The following is a 25,236-nucleotide window of genomic DNA, read 5'->3' as shown; positions in this document are numbered from 1 at the left end:
CCATTCTGCATGATTAAAAAAGCTACATTGTCCCACCAAGGTGCTATGAATTCTTATTTTCTGACAATGCGGTAATGGTATGGCTTGCCACTTTTACATATTTTGCTTTCATCAACGATCTACCATATATCCATGTGGCAAAAGGCTCGAAACTCAAGGAGAATAAAGCAGAACAAAAATAACAGAGACAAGAAACATTCAGATCTCTCAGTCAGAATTTATCCTGAAGGCTAAATAGGAACAAGTGAAGGATAAACAGGAATTTATCCTTTTTTTTTTTTTTTAATTTTCAAGAGAGGACTTTCTGTCTACTTTACTACAACTAATAATTGCACAGCTATGCAACTACCAGTGGTTCTCTAAATTGCACTACTGATAGGAAGCATTAATCTTCCCTCAAGAACCAGACTTTTCCTTGCCTTTAGTAAGAGAAAGGCAAGTAAGGAGTTTTGTAGCGCTTGAGAAACATTTAGAGGTATTTCTTATTTTCTGTATGAACTATTCCTAATGCTCCTTCAATTTTTGCTGATTGTTTTCTTTTCTTTTGAGCCAAAGGCATGTTTTTGTCTACATAAAAGTCTTTTTTTTTTTCTTCAAAGTACCAAGCCTAATTCTTTCCTCTTGTTAACTTGTCTTACACAGACATAACATCCATGGTTCCTCTGGTGTTACTGCTCAATTCACTCTTTTGAAAGCATGCAAAGAACCAAGTCTAGTCACTTTACATGAAGAAATAACAGTCTTTCTGTGCATCCAATACATGACAGTAAATGGATTCCTAAATGAGAAAAAAACTCCCTTGTGCCACTTGTCCTCAAAAAGTACAAAGGAAAAAAGGCTAGGGGAAAAGAGAAGAAAACTGGGAAGATCACATGAGAATTAGTTTTACAGTACACCTAAATGCTATGATTGTCAGACCCTTTCAGGCAGACCCAATATGGAAGAAAAGAGAGTCAGGAAATACATGGCATGCATACCTCCAGACAGGAAGGATACGATGCTGCTGTGCTATCGCTCCTCTGGCTTCATCAGGGAGGTCACAGGAGCGCAAGCAACCAAGAACAAGTACGCTGCAGTAAGCCACTATTATTGTCCTAGGCTGGAAAAGGAGAAGATGGCAAAGTAAAAGAATTACGAACCAAGAATTCACAGAGGTAATGCCGTAGAGTCAGAGATCAACAATATTTTTAACATCTTTTGTCAGGCTATATAGCCAGAACCCAGATTTCAGACAACAATTGCTTCCTCTTCTGTACTATTGCCAGACATGCTTTAACAATGGACATGTACTTTCTATTTTCTGGTTACGATCTCCCCTTTCCAACAAAAGTTACAAAAATGCTCTAATAACCACTCCTGCAAAGGCTACCTAGGTGCGTCGTTGGCAATATGGATGGACTCCCAGCACGCGTGCCCATACAGAGCAGGACTACCACTTCAGAGCTAAGCAGGAAGACTTACGGTCACAGATGCTCATGTTAACCAACGGTCAGATCAAGATATTTTTGGACGTAGACTTTTGTTCGAAATATTTAGCACAGTGCCAATGAACAATGCAATGAGCCTTCATTTGCTTCCATATAACGTTACAAAGAAGATATTTTTACTTACATACCAACAGAAGAAGGTTTATATCCAGATTTTAAGCACGCAGTACCTCAGTACTCAGGTAGCCTACTAGTATCCTACCTTTTGACTGTAGGGTTCAGGAAAGCCCTGTATAACTGTCAAGAATTAAAGTGGACTTCATATAAATTTTGTAAAAATTAAAATACAATTCCATTACATGAACTCCATTGAAAGTAATTTTTTATTTTTTTTTTAAATCAGATTTCATTTGCGTCACAAAGCAGTTCACATTATTGCTAAAAGATACTGGCAGCTTACAATAGACTAAAAAGATACAAGAAACAAAAGCAAAACTAAACTACTTGTAAAACCATACTAGGAAAAACACAAAAGGTCAACATCATGCAGTCAAGCAAAAAGTAAGTACCTTAACAATCAAATCAAATACAAATACAAATACTTTAAGATAGCATTCCGAATATATGAAAGGAATTTTTTTACGAGATATTAATTTATCAGCACATAACCACGGCATTCAGTAGGGCTAGCACAGCTGATACCACCTGTAGTTCTCCCCCCACCTTTTTATTTTTCTGAACACACCCACTTGATATCCTTGTATTAGATTAATAAGCAGATAAAAAACTTTACAGGTATTTTGAGTCATCTTGTTCCTGTTAAGCAAAATGGAATAGCAACCAAGTGATAAGACACATCTGCTCCCAGCATAGTTAAACTGATACAGTTAGCTAATAGCAACTTTCACCATAACTGAACGTTAACAGACTTCCATAATGAAAAATTACAAAGAATATTTTCCCTCCATTGCTCTCCGAAGACCTCTTCAAAGAGCTTACCAAAGATAGAACAAGCATGCTCTACCAATAATGTAATACAGCTGTGCCTTACACTTAATCTGAATTTGTCCATAGTCCTTCCACCATGAAGTATTTTCATAGTTTCACAGAAAGCTCATGCTCCAGATTATTTTTTGGGCTTTTGCCTAAAACTTTACAGTGATGAGAAGAAACTGGTGAAAAATGTTTACCATGTTCATTTGAGAATAAAGGTAGAGAGATTATTTTTTTCCCCAGCTACAGAATAAAATCATATCTTTAAAAAAATCAGAGGTTCTAAACTAATATCATCAAAAAAGTAGGGTTACTGGCATCAAATGCATGTACAGGAAACACATCTCTAAAGATTTTTGCCATTAATACCAACAGAAACAAAATGAGCTATCTTTCTTACTTTCTAGTTATTTTCCAGTCCATTGAGTCAAAGAAGGGTTATACTTGTGTTACCTATTGTACTATCATACTGATCTAGCTTCTAAACACTAAGACTGTGCACAAAACAGTCTGCAAAGCTAATTGGAGCCTGTCATCACAATTTCTTGTGTAAGCAGCCATTTGGGCATTAAACAAACTGCTATTTACAAATAAACGTGCTCATTTGCAGTGCGTGGATTACACAGTACCTCTTAATTACATGTATAGATTAATTAGCATAGCTGTCAGTTCTTCCATAGTGCTAAAGGCCCTTGGCCTGTAACACCTGTCTTTTCAAACACCTCTGTTTAAACACCATGCAATTTGTTAAAACAGGAACTGTATTAAAAATATCCTTTTCCCAGCAATTGGATTGATTCACATCACTAATGACTAGACAATGTCTTCTGCTCCTCAGTGATGCACTACTGCTGCCACTGCCTAGGTCCTCTCAGAGCCAGAGGTAACACTCTCATTGACCTTAATCAAAGGATGACCGACTGCCCCTTCAGTTGTTTTACACAGGCGTTTATTTAATCTCATTTCTGCAGTATATTTATGCTCTCCAGTACTACATTCAAGGACACGCTTGGCATACGGTATATGGTGGCTTATTTTCCCTCTCTTTCCTTCTAAAATAGACTAACAGCGCGTCAGAAGCCTGCAAGTAGCTTGTGTCTGCCGTAAGCACACACATGTAAAGCCAAAGTCTCAATTCAGGTAAATCAGCAGTAAATTCAGGGGTAAGTATCAGCTACTTTGGAAACTCTTCACCAATCACGAACTAACATGCTTCCACCAAATTTTGCTTTCAATGACATTTGTGCTTTGGAAGTGTTTTACAATGTGGTCCATCAGAACTGCTCTTTTGACGGTCACACCATGAAAATGGGGAGATCTACAAAAAGGACAAAAATAAAACAGGGTAAACTTTGCAAAGATTGTCAACAAAGGCAGGCTATAAACTTGTCGAAGCGGACTCAGCTGTCATCGTGTGTCAGTTCATGCCTCCCTACTTCCTCCCAACCCTGACAAACAAAGCAGCAAAGCAGCAGTAAGGAAAACATATTTATCAACACGAGAAATGCAATAGAGAGGGGAATAATAATACATCCGGAAGAAATAAGATTTTCAGAAGTGACTACTGATTTAGATTCATCTGTTTCTGGGCATTCAGCTAGGGGTATTTTAAACAGCTAAGATTTCAGGAAGTGCTGGACACCCAAATATAAAAATGGCACCCTGGAAAAGGCCTTGAATTAAGCATCTAGCAATAGCAAAAGGATTCACTTAATTGTTTTTTTCATACATACCACTACTATTAACACTCTGCTTGATCCAGTCAACAAACACACCAACATTTGTGTATACTCCCGGGTAGCTCTTCCTTCCACATCCCAAGCCCCAGCTAGTGATTCCATGAAGAGTGTAAAATCCCGAGTTATCTTCTGAAGGACAAACTAATGGGCCACCAGAATCACCCTGCACAAGGACAAAGGAATCTTGTTATGAACTAACATCACTCCTTATGTTTTTAAAATATCAGTTCAGCTATGAGAGATCCCAGCTGCTCATGTGTTTGGGGGTTTCTGTTTTTAAAAGGCAGAGAAAAAAAAATAACCTTTGTTCAAAGGAAGTACCTCTTTTTGCAATATGAGTAGTTAAAATCCTACTATTAAGGAGTCTTTCACTGTAAATCGCTTACAGCCTGTTTGCAAGAAAACAGCTCTTAACGAGGTTTTAACACTCCCCTTTTCAGAACCCATCTGGCCATACCCCAAGTGTCAGAAGGCAAAGGTGATGTGCGCAACTTACTGTGCATGAATCTTTGCCTTCTTCCAGAGGGAATCCAGCACAGATCATCCTCTGGGTCACTTTACTGGGAAGATTTATGTAATAGCTCTGACATGTGTCAAGCACCAGGATGGGGACTTCCAGCTGATGCAGTTTTTTCCCTTTTTCTCTGTCTTGAAGTAAAAGACATCTCAGAAACCAGTAGAGGCATGAATTAGCGATTCCAGAAAGAAGCTTTACTCTTCCCCTTTTCAAATGGTCTCAATCTAAATTATCCGATTCCTTTCCTCCCACCCTTTTCCCTGCATGTCTTGCTGAGCTTACACAAGTGAAAACTTCTTAACACGTTTGTTCCCCAGAAACTAACGTACAGACAGAATGAATCTTACAACACAGAACATAATATTTAAAACACAGCTATAGCATGCTCAAACTTTGAAATAGCAAAGACTGCATACCTTCTTCATGTGCACCCCATCCTGTGACAACGCACACCCTCGAGGGCTGAACCACCTCCTCCTTGGCAGGGAGGCACACTGGGCGCACGTAATGGTTGAATTCTAAGGGCTCAGCCAGTTGCAGTAAGGCAATATCAGAGTCCATGGTGGTCTTGTTAAAACTTGGATGTATAATATACTGCTTTACTGACCTTTTCTAGGAAAGCAAGGACATTGACATTTTCTGAATGACTTGTGAATTTGAGGCTTTAAGTAACTGGTTTTATAAATTTTCAGGCCATGTGCAAGATGCCTTAAGAGAAGGAAACATTTAAAATCAGCTGCTGAAGCCACCACTTTCTTATATTAACAAGTCAAGATTATGCCTCTTTGACGTGGATCAGGGAACATGCAGGAGACTCCATCAGCAAATGTAGGAAGGGGGTCTTGAAAAACGTTCGTCCAGTCTGAGCAAAGTGGAAAGTTGTGCCCCAATTATTTCTGTCTTGGTAATAGTTACCAGGGAATTTAGAGACAATATACTCCTCACTCACACATCCTCCAGGATACTGAGCTTTGGAGTTCATTACTGGTGAAGGCACAGATCTGTGTTGATACAATTTCTCTGACAGTCACACAAAAGCTGTTGTGTAAATGCAGAGTAAGGTCAGCATGCAGGCTCTTACATTGTTGCATCATGAACAATTTGGGAGATGCATTTATATTAAAAACTATTTTGCAAGATTGATTTATATTTTATTATTAAGCAGAACTTATAGTACCTGTCTGTATTCTTGCTTTGTAAGATCATGAAGTCCCGTTACCACCATCCATAAGTCTCTGTATAGTTCCCTTAAAAAAAAAAAGAGAAAAAAAAAAGGGATAAGTACATTCTCAGGCTGGTATAACAGCATTCTTGAAACCTGTGAATCTTAAAACCTCCCCACCAAAAACAGACACTAGGGCCCTACATATTCCTAGGCCAACAACTCCTGAGGCCCATACTCCCATACAAATGTATGGAAATCTTCCCACTGACTTCTAGGGAGCATGAAATACTCTCATGATGAGGCAGTAGGATCTCTCAAACATACAGCGAACTGAGAGAAAGGTCACTTTTATATGGGCTGGGGGTGCCTGATGCAGAACACAAGGCCTGCATGGTCCACATCATCCAGGGACAGTGCTGGTCCCTACCTTCTTAACGAAAAAATGGGTGACCTCTAAAACATTACTACCTATCAAATGATATAAAGAAATGCAACAGAAACATTTCATTTCACCCTTTGGTTTCTTAACCAAACCCTCTCACTGCCTGAAAACCTGTCATAACTCCCTGATGAAATTAGTTGTGTAGAATGATGAAGCCACGTACGCAAATCCTGATGTGATGGCAATGTGCAATAGAGAATTCCTCCTTAATAGGGCTCTTAAAGCAGTACCTTCAACACAGCACAACAACGCTCCTGACATAAAATTTTGCAAACTAATATTTAGAAACTTAGAAGCCAAAGTCTAAAATCCAAAACAGCACTTGCATTTCAGATCCCCAGTTTTGTGGGGGTGGGGAAGAGAATCAAAGAAATGGAGAATATAGATGTCTAAGCATCTTTGGCATTCGGGGTTTTGAAAGCTTACCCTTGTTGTCAAGTAATTGCAACTTTATTTGAAAACAGGCCAGAATACCTAATCATCAGCAATTCTGGGAGAATTTTTAAAAATATTTTAATGACCCAGTGTATATGAATTTTAAATTAATGTACTTGTGATCAGTTTGAACTGCAAAACAGGTAGTGTTCAGCCTAAGAGATGAATAAACAAATTGCAGTTTAGAAAGTATTTTAAAGAGTCCGAAAGTCACACAGACTATCCTTTTGTCTCCTCTCAATAAAGACAGAAAAATTTCCAGGTAGTCTGATTTAACAGATGATAGGTTCTTAATAAGGGAATGGCATCAACCCTGTGCACAAAAGCCTCCTTTATGTCCTCCAAAATCTATGCAAATTCAGTAATTTTTAAATTTTTTGATAGGTTGATTCTACCTGGATGAAAACATGCTCTGTAAACGACCCAAACACAAAAAAGTTACATAAGAGTAAGTGATAGATGACGAGGGAATTAGTATCTTGTTATCTCTTCTGAAAACTGATCTGAATGAAAACCGAGCCTACAGAAACAGGCTACTTACTTCCTTAGTAGCCACTATGATCCTTGTACATGTGTGTGGTGCAAAAGAATCCAGTGCCAGCATGAACTGTACGTAGGCGGTAACCGAAACTGTGCCAGCTACCCTGGGCAGAACCACCACGCCGCAGAGACGCACCGTGCAATTACAGACGTTCCCAGGGAAGGGTTCATCCCAGTGTACTTACTTAGAATTAAAGCAGTGAGCAGCTGTGACAACCCATTCTTTGGCAAGAACTGCTCCTCCACAGATATGCTCATCTGAAATTTGTACACTGACCTGCCAAGGCCATGAGTATGGTACAGCTTCTTCACCTCCAATTATCCTACTGAAGATGAACCTGGGCTGATTTGAAGGCATTCCACAAATATCATCTGAAACAGAAAGCACTGATGTCTCAAGCGGTCTGTAGAGGTTAAGATTTGGAGAAGCAAAGAACAGTCCATTTAAGAGCTACCCCACAGCTTCTCAAGCTTCCCCCCTCCCCTTTTTTGCTAAATCTTTCAACTTCCCTCATTACAAAGGATCCAAATTTTTAGACATAGCATGAGGATATGATCTTAGCAAAAACAGAGCTTCACCAAGATGAAAGCAACTGCTTACCTTCAAAAGTTTTAGCCTTAAACCTACAATAAATATGGACTCATTCCATTCTCCATAAAGTACTGGAGGGAGAAAGGGAAGTTCTAAAACGCTGGTTATTATTTTCAACTACCCTGTACTCTCTGCAATTATTTTCACCAAAGCAAGTAGGTGTAAACTGACATACAAGCTGAAATAATGTCATTGCATTGCTATAAAGGACTTAACAAGATGAAGGAAACAAGAAAAATTAGGTTCTGCTATTCTAAAGCCAAAGCATAGAAGTTTTACTATTCAACTTTTAATTTCCTCAAAATATCTTAATGAAAAATTCTGGGACAACTGCATCCATTAAATATTTGGAGAAAACACCCTTTAAATTATAGTCCAAAAGGTACTTCCTATTCCCATGAAGAGGATATAACTCGGGTTGGCTTACCTGTTATAACCTGTATGTCTTCTTCAGCCATATCCATATCTTCAAATTCTTCTTCACTAGTTGAATCCAAAGTATCTAAGTCTAGCAATTGAAAATAGCAAATGTGTTAGCAGGCTGTCTTGAGTGATATTTTTATTACAAAATCACTTTTATTTCCTTTATTATAATTTTTGTAGAAGGATTAGATTTCTACAGTAGGGATCTGTGCTATTGCATCTTCACATGGTAGTAAAGTGCCATTTAAAATGCACCAAAATATTCTTACACAAAATAAAACTCTGAGTTTTGGGTAGATTCATTGTTTCTCTTCACGCACTCAATAGGCCCTTTGTTTAATGCCTCAATAGGTTCACAATATAGTTTTTTCACTGAAACAATTTGTTAGATGAGAATGTCCTAGAGCAAAATAATTCTGAATAGCCAGGTTCACTGAAGAGCCCTTTGTGCTGCCCCAGAGAGGCAGTTTCGCAAGTTACTTCTATTACCTGTTACAGGAACAAAAGAGATTGTAGCTCTGAATCCTCCAAAGGTCTCTGTTTCATCAGAGTGAAAGACAACCAGCATCATAGCAGAAGAGCTTAGAACAGGTGCTGGTAGGGCAAATCCACAAGACTTAGCTAAAGATGAGAAAGCAAAGGTTCATTGCAGATTAACATGTACTTTTTCATCCTTACCTCTTTCATCAGTGGGTACCCAATATTTTGTGTATTCCAGCTCTCACACAGGATGGTAAAAAATAACTATGCACTAGAGAGGAGTAGAGATAAGCGGACTGAGGCTGAAGGACTGTTCTATTATTCCTGACAGTCTGCCCTTGTTCAGTAATTATCTCATAAGAACAAGGAGACTCTTGTGCATTATTTCACAAGAGTATTGCAGCACTCACGCTCACAGAACACACTGGAAACCTGATTTCCACTTGTTAGTGTTTCAGCATCTGCTAGTGCTAATCTAAGCACCAGCACCAAGCAAGTGCTGAAATCCGTTGTTTGGGACAGGTCTTCCTCTCATTCAATGTAAGCCATGGGAATCTCCAGCAAGGTGGCAAGAATTACGTGAATGCTCATCTGGAGTGAAGAACAACTGGACTCTGAAAAGGAGACCTCTTGGGTGCTTTCCGTGTCTGATCATTACTATAAAAACAAATTATAGTGTTATGCCCTTTTCTTCATTTACATGAATTCAGAACTGCATTTCATATAGAATTTAAATACACAAAACTGTTCTGTTCAATGTGGTTTTGCCTCTGTAAGTGGAACACAAGCAGCAATACCTGCAAGTATTTTTCAAGGTACTGAAACGAGTACTTATAACATCATCTGAGATTCTAGAGGCGAACTTGATTTTAGACTGTAAAACAGGGCTAGTGAAAGTCATAAAAGAAATAGGTCATCCCCAAAATATGTCAAAATCAAAAGTCAGACCAATTTCCTCCTCTTTTCCCACATCTTCATACACAGTCACGGCATCATAAGAGCAATCTTCACTTTCTTCTACTTCAAAGGACTGGTATGTAAGCTTTAAATAAAAAATGAAAAAGTGAACTTTGTTGTTAAATTCACACAGAAGAAGTTCGAAGATATATAATAGGGTCTTTAGTATTCTCAATGATTTCTTTAGGGTTTCGTTTCTGTGACATTCAGATGTCTCACAGGTGATACATAGCATATTACATTTGCTAGAAGAATCTGCCATGATAAAATTTAAACCAAGAAATCCTATTTTACTATAACCTAAAGGAGAAATCAAAACCTATCTGGCTTTTGGGATGGAAAGTGATTTCTCTTAACTGCATCCAGGAGCATTATTCAAGCTTATGTTGCTTGATCTTGCTTGTCCTTAGCTGCGTAATTTCTTATTAACTCAATGGTGCCCACTTCCATTCTGCAGACACAAGAAGGGCTCATATTATACCTTGATTACATGGTCCTCTGGCGCACAAATAATCCATTGACAGTCTGCCATGTTGCTGTAGCACTCTGGATAGTGCATACTTTGTAACACTCCTTCTTCAAAGAGGACAGCTAAGGACTCACAGCCAGAATCTGGAAATCCAGGAAAACAAAAATGGAGGCACTGCGATTTCCTATTAAATCATTCACAGAAAAAATTTAGATCTAGAAAAACTCTTGGAGTGCTTTCACACAACTGAGAAAGAGAACAGGACAAGAGCAGCAAGCCAAATCCTTCTGTTTGAAAAAGGTGCAAAGAAAATTTTTAATCTGTTCCCAGGCAGAAGAGCAATTCAACCCACGACTACAGCATTCCCCTTGGGCTACAGGCAGTGCGCTGCAGGCACCTGTGTGGGGTAACAGAAGAGCAGGACACGGGCATGTCAGAAGAACATTTGCCAACTTTCTTTGGAGAGGAAAGTGGAGACATAAAACACAACCAGCGGACATGTCTTCCTGATGGGCTGTGCAGTGGCAACACCCCTCAGAGGGGATTCCTCCCTACACTCTGCCCTTACACTCTGCAAAGGAAAGAAACTAGCTGGAAAAGCTGCAGAAACAGGAACAACAGCTGTCTGTCTGTAACTGGATTGTCCAGACCCAGCAGATGGCCCTGGGGCCTGTTGCCTAGTGATGGGGAACCGCTCTGCACAGCAAAACTGAAAGCAATGCTCCACGACATGTATCTTAGCATCAGCTGCCTCCCTCAGGGCCCCTCCACAAAAGCCTGCTTGGGACTAGCAAAGCAGCTTTCATCTGGAAATTCTGCTCATTTGACTCATCTTATTAATTGAGTTTTAAAACATTCTGGAGGTAGGGAAGGAAATGAGATCTTGTATAAAGTGGACGGAGAAAAGGCAAAGTTAAAGGAGGGCTTCTCTCCACAGCATCTATCCTATCTCTTTCTGGCATCCCAGTTTCTCCACAATGTCACACAGCAGCCTAACCACTCTTTCCTTGTTCCACATCATCCACATAGAAATATCATAGGATCTTCTTCTGATTTATTTTCTCCTGAAATTTTTTTTCAGGTCACCACCCAAGAGCGCAGACAGGTACTACTAGACTTAGACTTACCAGGAAGAATATCTGGTGTAAGAGCTTTGTAGGTCATGGAAAAACCAGTTCCATAATCCTTGTTGTCAGAAACAAATTTCAACCTTATACTACTGGAGCCAATCAAAATAGGTAATGGAAGATCTCCGCCACAGAATTTCCCTGAAATATAATATAAGAGAATAATCACCGTTTAAAGTCTTTAGTCACTTGAGAAAACTTGCATGTACCACTTTCAGTACTTAGCTATAAAAATTTTAGGATGGAGATGAAATTGCCTATTCATTCCTCTACACCCCCTATTAATCCATTAGCCCAAATAGATGCACACTATTAAAAATTGAAAATCCTTGACACCAGCAAGTCATATGCTGACACGGTTCCCTACCAGGCATTTTCCATTCTTTCCCCCTCCCACCCTCTTTGTCTTTTATTTTAGATGATATGTCACAATGTATTCGTCCTGAAAATGTAAGTAAAAATAATCAACCGCAATGTCCTCACTGGGTGTACTTGCTGTTAGAATAACAGGTACACTGACAGATTATTTCAAAGAAGAAGGGGACAGCAACTCACCAACAAGTCTGTCGTCTTTTGAGTAGACTGATAAAGAATCATAGTCACAAAATGTTTCTGGTTCTATATCGAAGTGGGAAAAACGAAGCAATATATAATTCCCTTCTGGTACAAATAGAGTCCACATGCACAATCTGGAACAATAAATTAGTTCCTGTTCACAAAACTGCAACAAAAAACCCAACTACACCGATACTGGGGATAATTTCTGGGTAAAGACTCTGTTTTCTCTACTTACTGGTGGTTTTGATAGAACTGTTTGGGACTTCCAGGAAAATGTAATTCTCCTTCGCTGTCAGGGAGTTTGCCATCCTGAATGCTACAAAATGCTGCATTGTAGAGTTAAAATAAAATAAGAGGAATCAGGTTAGACACATATGCAATCATCTGTTACACCAAAAAGCTCAAGTATCTAGAGAATATTGTGAGACTCAGGATTGCTCAGCTGTACCTTGTTTCTGCTGGCAGACTGATGCTGGGTCTTCTCTCTTTTATTTGGAATTATGGTAAGTCAGTTTTAAAACACATAATTTGGGAGTAGAAGTGCACTGCCAGCACGCTATCATATTTCATTGCAAAAATGGCAGTGCTTACTTTTTACCTTAAAGAAACTATTGGTTAAATGAGGATTTCAGTATAAGTATTTTTCAGGGAGGAAAAATGCATACCTCAGGACATAAGAAAAGTGTTCATTGCAGCCCGTTTGTAATAACGTCCTTAGCTATGTTACAGCAGGAGGCTTTTGCAACACTACAATATGGTATTGAAGACACTTTAATAGAAGAAGCAGAAGCTTTCCTCTCCAGATAAGTGTTGCTAGAAACACTCTTACAAAAATTATCTCCTCTTGCCTTTCTTTCTCCTTGCAAGGTAAGCCAGTAAGACATTTATCAACAACTATGTATATGAAAACAAATTTAAGGAATCATGTACTTATAAGATTATCTTACCTGAAGTGTCCAAGGAAGACCGGTAAAAAATTTCAAAAAGACACAAACAGCATTTAAATACCCTATTCTCACCAGCCACAGCAAGTCTATACAAACTGACCGTGTGCCCAAGCTCATTTATCACCTGAGAAATCTCACTCTAGATTACTAAAATTAAAATTTTAAGATCTAAGTTCACAAGAGTTGTTTCTAGCATCTTTATGTGAAGTTGTACTTAGATGAACAGAGTGTCCAACAAGAACATAAACATGGCAGAATCAAAGTAAGACTTCAACTTCAAAACACGTTACATTCGAGGTTGGGTTTCATGGGAGGTTTTTTTGCATTTTATTCATAGAAATAGACATCAGACTAAGTAGATAGATTCATCATAGACTGTGCAAAAGTACTCCTAATTTACCTCATACTTTCTATTTAAAATCTATATTTCTATACAGAATAAACTTCACTAATTAGATTTCATGCATTGCTTGAGGTTCTGTTCTCCATTTTTCCCATTAATTTTATTTGCATTTAAATAAAAATATGGCTTTATATATGTAGCTGTCTTAAGGAAAATTCCTTTTTGAAGTCACCACCACATAAGTACAACCCTACATAAATAATTTTTTTTACAGAACCAAGAAGAAAAAAGTATATATTTAAAGTATATAATTAAATGTTCTTTGATGAGTCAAGCTTCTTCACGTTTCTTCCTTCATAGATTATATATCAGACTATTTTGGGGGTCTTTTTATGCTCTAACATAGATAGAAGATACTGAAAAAATACTGTACTCACCTGTGGAGCTTTTCATTTTCAGATCTAATAAAGGAGGGATAGGGAAGGGGGTGGAAAAAGAAGAATAAATTACTATAGTTTCGTATTCACAATGTAGGCTTTATTTTTATCCGTGTGAAATGGTAATTTTATACAGCTAGCACTGAGACAAATTAAAGTACTTCTTGGGGACATAGTGCCTACAATAAACTAGGCTTGGAATTAAAACAATATTGCAAGTTCAGCCAATGCTGACTTTGGAATAAACAATTCTGGAGTAGCCACTTCTAGAATTAATTGTACATTGATAGGCCACCGCTCAGTCTGAGCAGCACAGTACTCTCTTTCTATGTACTTGTTGAGTAGATACTATACAGTTCAGGTAAGGGTAGCAGAATCCAACTGCTAGCATCACATCAGGGACACAGAGACATTAAGCCTGACAGCAATTACAGTTAAGATCTTTTGCACCAGTGTGACAGTATAAAAGAGTGAGCAAGCAAAACCGAATGCGATGCCATTGAGAATTGTGTTTTCACTTTACCTACCAAATCGCTTTTTCTGTTCATTGGAGCCAACACACTTTAATTACCACAATAGCTAATCATGTTATTTTTTCCTGATAATAAAATGGGCCAACTAGTAAATTTTTAATAAAAAGACCCCATGTCTCTCTCTTTTCTTTTTTTTTTTTTTAATTGAAAACCAAAATATTTTTCAGAAGCTGAACCCTTTTCATTTTTCTCTGACATTATGAGGGTTTCTTTTTTTAATCACAAGTTGAAGCTGGTTTCTAATGGGAAATTTTTTTTCCCCCCCCTCACAATTTCTTTTCTTATCATTGAATAGCAAAACCTCTAACACCCTTCCTCAGTTTTTCAGTTCTCTGTGTAAATTTTAACACAATCTCCAATACTTTTTAATGAAAATAGCTCAAAATGGAAGAAAATACTAATTCAGTTCCTTAATACTCTGAGTGAAGTTCACCCCTGGACAGACTGTCATTTATAGCTCCAGCTCCATGACTTTGGAAGTGATAGATAATTTTCATGCTGTTCCCCTGCACAGAGGGTATATGTAGCCTTTTGGGTAAAGTAAGCAAAAACACTGCTGAGAGCACAGCTTTTCCCCACGTAGTCAAATGTCTGATCCAACAGATTTTAACTGAGAAAAATGACAAGTGACTTGAAGAGGTGCATATGGAATTTCAGACACTTTCAACTGGTGAATTTCCACTTAAAAACAAAAATACCAGGCTAACTGGCTAGCTGGATAAAAGGACCATTCTTAAAGTTAAAAAAAAAATATATATATATATACACACACACACACGTATAGTCCAAACAGGAGGCAAAGTGGAAGAGAAGCAAACATTTACAATGCTCTCAGTTTGTTTTTGGCAACTGCCAATCAGTACCATATACTTAAAGGCACTGTAAAATGCTTTGCCAGGAAAAATGGGAAAAACATAAATACTGTATCTTGAAAAATATAATATTAAATGAAATATTATTGTGAGACAGAGGAGTTGTCAAAAGTGAGGGACACGTGACTGTGGAGACTTAATACCAGCACTCATGTTCTCTTGAATCCAGGAAAGCACTGCACTGAGGTCTGTGAATATTCCCGGAGATCCTCTGATGTAATGTTTCTTCTTCTCATTATTTATCCAGCCACGAGCACAACCCATCCCCCAGGATATCACACCAGCGAGAGTCCAGGCACCATGCTTACGTCGGCACAAAAGAGGGCCTCCTGAGTCTCCCTGTAAAAAACAAGTAAAAGCCCACAACCCACAGCTTAGAGAAGTGCATGCATACCGCTGAGCAAGCCTCAAAGAGTTCATTGAATTGTTTTTTTTGTGCCATAGTAACAAATCTGCAATGTAGGGGATAGTAATTAAAAAAAAAACTATGAAGAAAGACACTTTTTTTTTCTTGTGTTTAGTCAGGGTTGTGAAGAGGGGGAGAGAGAGACTAATTCCCTCATGGGTGCACCTCTGTTGTGTTTTAGCATGTAAAAAGGAGTGGGGAGCTTTTTTTTTTACCTGCATGACAAGGAACCATCACTTAAGCTTTATCTCACTTCCTTTCCTTCCTGTAATCCAAGGCAATACTTCCTACTTGCCTGCTTAGGACCTTACCAACATTAACTAATTAATTTATCAAGCGTTCTGAAGTTAGAAAGCCCTAAGCATTATTGCACTGGGATACATTGCAAAATTGCTCTCAGGAACCTGTCATACAACTCACGCAGTAATTAAAATGGAATCATGTAATTAAGTGCATTGCCCCATACAGAATCTTTGAAAGAATTCACACATCAAAATAAATACACTCCAAATATTGCATTTTACAGTGTACTTATTCACTTAGGCACACAGAGCCCTGAGCTTCTGAGAAACCCTTGTAAGGACACAAGGCCCTCTGCTCAGCTGACCTGGCAGGCATCTTTTCCTCCATCTGGAAATCCAGCACACATTATAGTGTCACCTTGGATGGGTTTCTTTAAAGTTGATAATGCTCTTGAACACTCCCTACTGTTCAGGATTGGTAGATTGACTTCATATAAGACCTGAGGGAGTACTCCATCTGAAATACAAAAAAGATTGTTCGTAAGAAATACTGAAAGGTGAGCTTCATGTCACTGCTAATACACACACAAAAAAAAAAGAGTTGTAAACTTCTTCTAAGCCATTTTATGGTTACATAAACATCCAGTTTTGTGTACATAAGCAGTTTTACTTGAATAAATTTCAAAATGTTTCAAAATTAAAATACAAGTCTATAATTGTAGCAACCCATTTTGAGATAATTCACAAGTAGGCATAGAAGCTAGCTAAGATCCCATTTTGAGATTACAATTCTTATGACCAGTTGATGGTTTTTTCTGATCTGTCTATGACCTACGCAATCAAGCTCTTCGCTTCAGAAATAAGACACTGAGAAACTTGAATGTCAAAGAACAATTTGAGTGGCTTACTCTCATTTAAACGGCCCCAGCCACAAGCAGTGCAGATATGTCCTGCTTCAAACTTTTCACCTGGATCAGGAAGACACGCTGGCAAAACTGATGAACCTGCCACAGATGGACATGAATTTTATTGATAAATATTTGAAAGAACAACAACAAAAAGCTTTCTTTCTCAGTTAGTTTTTTAAACTAAAAAGCGTTGTTATTTTTGTGACATCTGAAAAATTAATCTGGCATTTGACAATTTATCTGTGCCTCCAATTCGTGGTGTTCTGGAATGGAAAAAGAAAGCCAGGAGCACCACGAGCTTCAGCTCAGGCCTTGCCGTTCAGCTTAAACTTAGCTGCTATCATGATCCAAACTTCCATCAGAAAAAGTAGTTGCTCACCTTTGTGGTGGCAAAGAAAGAGCAACTGGTGACGTGAGCTGGAGCCTTTGGAAGAGCAAAGCGCACGCACCTCACTATTGTGTAAAACTGACGTGCAGTAGCCTTTCAGAAAGGCTGACCGTGAGGCAAAGTTAGTGCACAGCTGAGAAACGGCTGGCTCACGGGCCAGGAAACAGGGTATTAACAGCCGTCCTCCCCTCCCCTTCCCCTCTCCCTTACAGCCCCCCGGGACCGTTCTGCCGCCGCTGAAGGCAACCCCGCGCTCCCTGCTGCGGTCTGCGGGAAGGGAGAAGAGGGCAAATAGCAGAGGGGGTGCGAGCACGGCACAGGCAGGGCTGCGGTACGCTCCGACCTCTGGTCTGCCTTCAGCTAGCTTTGCTGTTCGCCAGAGGCGGAAATCTCCACCTACACCTTAGATTAAAATTTGACCAGATAGGTGTTTTTATTTTTTATCTCCTGCATACAAAGAACAATACCTTTTTCTTCGAGGGAGTAATAAGTCTGAAGAAGACCATTTAATTCGACTGATACATTTTTCTGACTTACCTCTGGTATTTTAAACACTTCAGTTGCAAAATACTCTGGAGATTTTTAATGGTATAACCTGGCAGCTGGGAAATGGGTTTAAGCTGAGTTTCAAGACTTTTCACAGCATGTGGGAGAAACAAAGGCCTTGCCTTCCCCACTGAAAAGGATCACAGACAACTATGGCCTTACTGAAGTTGAAGGCTCCATCCAGCTTCAGAAGGGCAATGTCATAGTTCATCGGCCTTCTGGGGTCAAAGTTTGGATGCTTAACGACGTACTTAACAGGGAGTGTCTGCTCGCCATTCTCCCTGATCCTCAAATCATGCTCTCCTGCAGTGACATTCAAGTACTGGAGTAGGTTCCTGTAGAATAGAAAAATAAAAAGTTCAGCTACAGAATCTTCAAAATGAAAGGAGAAAATACAGTTGTTTTTAAACAGAAAAGTTATTACTACGGATACCCAATACCTTTCATCTTCAAATTTTAGAGCTCTTAATACGTAGAGCCAGCGAGAGCTGAGTAGGCCCCGCAGCAGGAATTGGGGGATGAAAAGGACTGAGAAGGAAGGTGATTTGGCTACGCTCCTGACTGTGGTTTGGTGGTCCACTGAGGAGCCAGGTCGTCTTACTCTGTTTAGAAATGTTCAGTCACGCTGCTTTTTGAAGAAGGAGGTAAGATTTGAACATAGGAAAGTAGAGAAAAAATAACACCGCTTCTCTAGCATTCTCAGTTTATACTTAAAAACATAGTGAATCCTGTTTTAGGGCTCCTAGTAGCAGATCAGATGTGTAGCAAGGAAACACAAAAGCAATCATTATAAACTTTTTATTCTGCTTCAAATTTATTCACCAGACTTGAAGAATCACTTTTGTGTCAGGAGGCTTTATGCTGATTTAGATATTGCCTGTCCTTCTGTAGTTAACATAAACTCTGCAGTTATTGGCTAATTTGACCAAGATGTGATCACATACAATGCCAGCTACGGATCAAATTTATAATTCCAGGTGACCCATTAGTACAAAGAATCAGTATTAACTATAAGGGAATTAGAATCTCAGTGAAGCCACCACAGAATCAGGACTGAAACCTTCCGTACAACATTCACAGACCTTTTTTTTTTTTTTTTTTTTTTTTTTTAGCACTAAGGCTGAAAATCATCAGCATGCAAGAGGTCAGTACTATATCCATTCACCATTTAATTGCATATACTCTGCCAGTTGCTACCTCTGAAAAAAAAAAATTGCAGTCACCTGATAATTATAGTCAGATATATAGTCAGATTTTTACCTACACTTCCAAAATCAGTCTCCACCAATTCCTGTAAGTTTATTTTATTCTTAATTATTTTTAAGTGTTCAAAGGTTTTGTTTTTTTTCTCCCTTTCTGTTAAAACATGGAAAATATTTCATCACAAATGAAAGGGTAGCACCTGTAAGTCATTGCCACAAAAAGATGCTACAGCACACACACACATTTACAATCAATGTTTTTCTGCACCTGCAGCCTGCTCCTGAAATATCACATCCATACCTGTCCAAGACGCAGTGAGCTGCCGTGACCACCCACTGAGCAGAAACAATGGTGCCTCCACAGAAATGCTTTTGCCTTCGTTTCAGGGAAACCTGCATCGCATAAAGAAAGCATGTCAAATAAAGAAAACCTTTTTATCTGCTCTGATTGCATTTGAGGAAGAAAGGAGAGAGTACGTGCAGGTACTCTCTGAAGATTCACATAGCTAAAGTACGTGCTGCATTTCAAGCAAACACACTTTCATGGCATTCTTACGGTCCTTGAATCTAAAAGATCCTAAACCTTGCTGTTTCCCTCAGCGGTGACTTGGTACCTGGATAAAAGCAACACACATGTAATAAATGCCAAGTCACTGAGGTACTCAGCACGCTGTAAAGGTTACTAGTTAGTTGAGAATTTTTCCTTTGCAGATCACTGGGAGCACTGGAAATCCATGATGCCTGACGATAGTCAGGGGCTGGGTGTGGTGTCCTTCGGTGTCCTTCTAATTTTGAGTAGTTTCACCCATGCCTTTTTACAATAGACTAATCTATAGATGCTCTTTCAGAAAGAATGATAAACAAAATAATAAATGATAAGCAAAGGTTTCTTAGAGAGCAGAACAGGTTCCGTGTCCTCTCCACCTCCTTCACTGCTTTTCATAAAAGCAGAGTGGAGCTCAACAATATACCGTAAATGTCAGTAAGCACAAAATATACCTGTTTTCTTATTTTGTCACTTGTATGAAAAGTCAGGACTTTGTTCTGAAGATAAAACCACATTTGTTTATGCAAACCTGCCATGGATGTGAGCCTTGTTTCACCTGGTTTCCCCCAACAATCCGAGTGAAAAGGTTCAGGTAACTCCATGGTTTTATATCTTGAACTTTCTGCCCACACTTAGGATCTGAGGAGTAAAAGGGGGGAAAGCAGAAAAGATTTAGTCTGGATTTAAATTTTTCTACTTTTTAGGTACATAGAATTGGAAGGCATGGCCTGGAGCAGAGGTCAGTGCAATCTCGCTGCCACGACAGGAACCGTCTTACAATTCCTAATACAAACTGCCCAGACTAAGGCTAAATTGGGCTAAGAAAAAGGCAATGTACTTTATTTTGCAGTTCTCCAAATTAGCACTTTTTTGTTTAATTGTATCACAAAAATTAAATTTTGCCTTCCATGAACAAGAGAGAGTGTGTGTGTGCGTGTATATATATACATATATATATATATTAAAAAAATGTTCTCGTTAGGTCCATGCTTACTTGAACTTTCTGAATGCCAACATTCTCTCTCAAGCAAGTTTTGGAATTATTTTGGGACTAAATCACTGTTTCATTATCGCTTTCAGAAATCTCTTTACACCCAGCATTGGTACTTAAAATATTTTGGGCAAACGGGGTCAAAATGCACAACATACAGACCTTGATGACCAACAACAGTGGCTGAATTTCTCCAGAACATCTACTACTGGGCCAACTTCATTTCTTCTTAACTCATTATTGTTATCATCTACTATGGCTAAGAAAAGCTGATAATATTTATGTATTTGTACAGGAGTATATTTATAGAAACAAATATTTGTGGTGGTAACTACTGATTTCGTAGTATTTTAAGAAAGATAGGAGCAGAGCAACCAATTCTGCCAAGCAGCACATTGTAACAGAGGAATTCTTTGTAGTGCACTTCCCAAACCCAGCAGTGGCCACAGGCATTTTTTTCTTAAAGCCATATGAAAACTCAGTGAAGCCAAACGCATCTCTCAAACATTTTACTACAAATTCTGTTAAACACTACATTGGGAAAAATTTAGCATCTGTAAACTTGGAACATTTCGTTGCTGTTCTGGCAGATAGGTGGCTGCATTCAAAGGATGGAGGACCCATACTTGTATGCACTGTCTGGAAAATGTGGAATCCTCCAAACCATAAAATGCAGCTTACAACTTCTATAAGGATTTTGCAATCATACTCAGGATTAACATGGCTGATGCAAGTGATTACAGTGTCACAAGAATGCTGACACAATGCTACTTACCCTAGCTCTTAAATAAAAAAGGCTTTATATAGAAGTGATCCAGTTCATTTATCTGATTTTTTTTTCATTCTTTCCTAATTCTCACTGCACCCACCTTTTTCCCACGTGCAAAAATACAGTGAGGAAAAGGGAAAGAGGAAACAGAGACAAAATTTTAAAAAATGGGATTTAGGTTTTACAAAAAGGAATTTGGTACTGGGGAAATGGGCAAAAATGGGCAAATAAATAAAATTTAAAAATCAGATTCACAAACTAAAACTTTCCTTTTTTTTCTTTCAGCATTGAATAAATCTATTCTCCTAACATATGCAAGATTAGCTTAAAAGTTACAAGTTAATATTGATATTAATATTATACAAAACTTATATTATCTGTATTTTTATAAACTCTAAAATCTTCTGCACCATGGCACTTGCAAGCCCAAGAGATTCCTGCCTGCTTTGCAGGAAGGAATGTTCAGGACCAATGTCGTTCACTGGTCGGATGAGAGATTTCTATGTAAACTGCATCACATCCATCTGCATGGCAGGACACTGAAGCAAAAGAATACCATTCTACAGAATACTATGCTTTGGACTGCTTAAGTGAGCAACTTATTATGATGATTTAGATACCATGCCTGTTTTGACAGTCAAAATAGAGTTTTTACAGTGAAAACAAGTGATTTGCAGAATTTAGGAAATCAAGCTGTAAATTTCCATTTTTTACTACTGCAAATTTAAAATAGAAGCAAAATGCTTATGCAAACAGCGAAGATCTGATTTCCATTCCGGTTTGCTATAAATCAGTAAATCTTCATGAAGGAAACAGAAACAATTGCAATAATTAATTGTTCCAAAAAAAAGAATACCCTGGATTTTAAAATGTAAGACAATGGAAGAGAGAACACACTGTATTTTGTTTGCAGCCCACGGGCAACATGCTAAATCATGACCTTCATTAACTTGCTGCAAATCTGAGAGTATTTAATTTTTTTTATTTAATTATACATCATATTTATTTAACGTTATTCATTCTGAATCATCAAGGAATCAGACAAAAGTTCCGTAAGAATTACTCATTGAAAAATAACTTTCAGTTACAGACTTGGATTGGAACAAAAGCAAAGAATGAAAACTCGACCAGTTATTCTAATGCTACCTTGCGTCTAGGTCTGCAAGCTCTCAGGGTCAAAAACTCAAGGGGTGAAACTAGAGCATCTTCTTTATTTCAGCACTGCCTTCCATGCTTGTCACAGCCTAAGAACAAAACCGTTAGCACTTAGAAAACTGTTAAAACTAGACGTGAAATTTTCATCCTACCTTTCTGAAGAGCGGATGGTACAGCACGAAACTCTGTAATACAAACTATCCCCGTCAGGAGTAACTGCAGCTTCCTGGGGGCAAGGCGCATCTTGGGGTGCTAAATGACTGAGTGAAAACAAGGAGAGTTTTTATAGGGAAAAAGAAACCCAAATACTACACTTGCAGGAGAACAGCAACTAATTGAAGAAGTTACTCATTAATCCAGCCATAAAGCACTTACCTGCACAAATAAGTTTTCCAAATGTAACAGAGCATGATTCTTTTGTATGTCATTACTGAAGTCTTTGCTGTAAAATACTAGCTAAAATCCTCCCTAAAACTAGTTTTTTCAGGCAAAATGACAAAATGAAGTTACCATTGCTTGCTTTGCTAGCAACACTTACCCAGGCTGATCTACACATCGAAGTAGAACACACGTGAACAGAATGTCAATTGCTATTTGCCCCTACAATTTCTACAGCTTTGGAAGAGACAATAGTTTATATTTCCTGCACACTTTATATTTAGCCAATTTTACAGACCTGAGAAACATACCAAAAGTTTATCATTTTGTTGGCAGCATGCTCAGTGTTGTACAAGACAAAGATAGCTCTCTGCATCCACGTATCATTTTTTCAAAAGAGCAGTGTTTACATCCCATTTTTGAAAGGCAGCTAAGGAGGACAGGGCTCAGCTTTTTAAAAATATTTCAGTATTGCTGCAATCAGCAGCACCAGTTCCGAGTCACTTTGATGGCTAAGCTCCACTTTCAATAGCAATTTAAGTGCAAGTCTCTTAGAAGGCTATTCAAATCCTAAATAAGGAACACATCAGCAGCTAAATTAAAAAAATTCACAAAACAGAAAGCATAAGTTTAATTACCCTGCAAATTCACCACTTAAAACTTTCATCTCATCAGTTTTAGCAAGTATTGCTCGACTTGGAAATGACTGAACAAAGTAGTAAATACAATTAAAATACTATCTGAACTATCTTAAATTCATATGAAATACATAAGCACCAAGACATTAGAGTCATCAAGAGAAGCAATAGATTTACTCTGGGTGACAGAAGCCACCAGTCTCATTTATACCAGAAAGGGCAAGGGATATTTATACCTGGGACAAAGAAATATTTACACAAGACAGAGAAAAACGTAGTTTGTTTGTGGTTTTTTTCCTTGGCTGAAGTGGTTGAGATCCTCAGCTTCCCCCCTCTTTGTAAAAAATAATTCAATATTTCCACCTTCAATACTCCCACAAAACCCATAATTTTCACATGGGAAATGCATCAAACTATGAAGACAGAAACATGGGTAAACAATACATGCATGTTAATACAAACTTCATCTTGAACACCTTCATAGTCATAACTTATCAAAATTACCATTTTTTCAAGATGTCAACAGGTAAATGCAAAATATATATATTCTTTTAAAGTAAGTTGCAACAGTAATTAAATGGTAACCACAAAAAGAGAAACTATCACAATGGACAAGACTCATGTGTTTTTAATTCTGCTCAGGCTTCCAAAGAAAACAATCTTATACTTGACTCATTAGCCCCAGTCTATTGAATATGTTCTGTTATTTGGCCAAGGATTTCACAATACCCCCCCGATCCACCATCAGTCAACATCCCAACAATCATTTATGTATTTATTCGGTTCTAAGTCTTTGTCGTTCTTTTCCTCTGCCAGTCAGAGGATAACAAAAACCAGCTTCTACTCTGAATATGCAATTTCATAACAAACAACAGAATACAAACCCTGTCCTAGAAACTTTGAGTTGCAGTTGTTTTTTCTGTTATAAATATACAGAACTTCTTAAGACTTCAGTTTTCCTACTGATCCTGTGGAGATCCCTAATTCTGCAACTTCTGAACCCTGCATCAACAATATCATTCCAGCTCTAATAAAAAACTTTGAAGGCTGCTTTCCTTCATTAATTCATTTGTATTTTGCAGGGACAAAACAAAAACCCCAAACCCCCCAAATCAGTTCCGTGTACAGTAGAGCTCTCTGATCACCCACCACAATGACACCCTTTGGAATGATGCCATCCAACAGGATATATAAGTGATGCTGTGCAAACTACATCTGTCACATTACCGATGAGAAATAGAAACATCCGGCCCACTGGCAAATGGAGAAACAATCGGCTCATTTCAAATTTATGACAGAGAGGCAACACTTACTGTGCAGCAGCCAAAGAGGTCAGAAAGAAAAAGCATAGAAGGGCACGTTCGGTACAACCTGCTCCTTATCTGGGATGGCAAAACAAGAAGTGCAGGCTTTCTTGTCCTACTGTTCTTTGTCCTCCTCTTTTGCTACCTATTTATCTTTTTGCTGAAGCTGTTATCTTTACCCTGTGTGCGGACAGAGGCACTAATGACTTTACCCACCTTCCCCACTGGATAGCTGTTACTGCTCCTAAAACTCGCAGCTTTGGCAGGCAGCGCCGCCAGCATCATTCCTCAAAGGCAGGCAAAGGTCACATCTTACGACTTGATCTCCATCCACGCATGTGCTCTGAATCTCAATGCAGAGCTGGCTTTGTATCCTGTTAGTGTCCTGTACCTTTGTGGTAAGAAAAACAAAGCCATTAAATCACTGTCCAAAACGGCCTGATCCATGTTTTAGCGGGTAGAGCCAGTCCCTAGCCCCAAAACAACGGCGCTAATTGATGCTAGTCAGTCTGGTCTGTCCCTTCTTTTGCAAAGAATACAGATAATATTCATCATCAGAACCTTGCAGAATGGTTGCTCTGTTCTTCTGGTTTTGAGGGGTTTTTAAAGGGGGTGGAGGGCTGGTGGGAGGGAACGCAGGCTGCTTTTCAGTGAAGGTTAGTGGACCACTGAGATGGCCAGACTGCAAGACATAAAAAACTACTTTCTATTCTTGCCAGAAAAGTTGCTTCGTGTGGCTCCTCCCATCCGAGGAGGAAGAAAGGTA

At 38.6% G+C, this 25,236-nt stretch overlaps 1 protein-coding gene across 1 annotated transcript; it reads right to left on the bottom strand.

Annotated features, from left to right (window-relative positions):
- Positions 1–1,568: 1,568 nt before the first annotated feature.
- On the bottom strand, positions 1,569–24,758 carry OVCH2 (ovochymase 2). The gene is made up of 22 exons (XM_075163221.1): positions 24,687–24,758; positions 22,303–22,410; positions 19,765–19,874; positions 18,990–19,081; positions 17,649–17,821; positions 16,553–16,648; positions 16,010–16,161; positions 15,140–15,335; positions 13,592–13,615; positions 12,100–12,190; positions 11,862–11,995; positions 11,307–11,447; positions 10,192–10,322; positions 9,702–9,795; positions 8,763–8,894; positions 8,278–8,358; positions 7,444–7,630; positions 5,854–5,923; positions 5,093–5,288; positions 4,656–4,807; positions 4,154–4,322; positions 1,569–3,738 (listed from the first exon to the last, which is right to left on the bottom strand). The coding sequence occupies exons 2-22, from the start codon at positions 22,391–22,393 to the stop codon at positions 3,716–3,718; spliced, it is 2,535 nt and encodes an 844-aa protein (XP_075019322.1). The 5' UTR covers positions 22,394–22,410; positions 24,687–24,758; the 3' UTR covers positions 1,569–3,715.
- Between the last annotated feature and the right edge of the window lie 478 nt (positions 24,759–25,236).

This window comes from Calonectris borealis, chromosome 14 (assembly GCF_964195595.1).
Source record: "Calonectris borealis chromosome 14, bCalBor7.hap1.2, whole genome shotgun sequence".
In the NCBI taxonomy this organism is placed as follows: Eukaryota; Metazoa; Chordata; class Aves; order Procellariiformes; family Procellariidae; genus Calonectris; species Calonectris borealis.
This window is presented reverse-complemented; position numbering and strand designations above follow the sequence as displayed.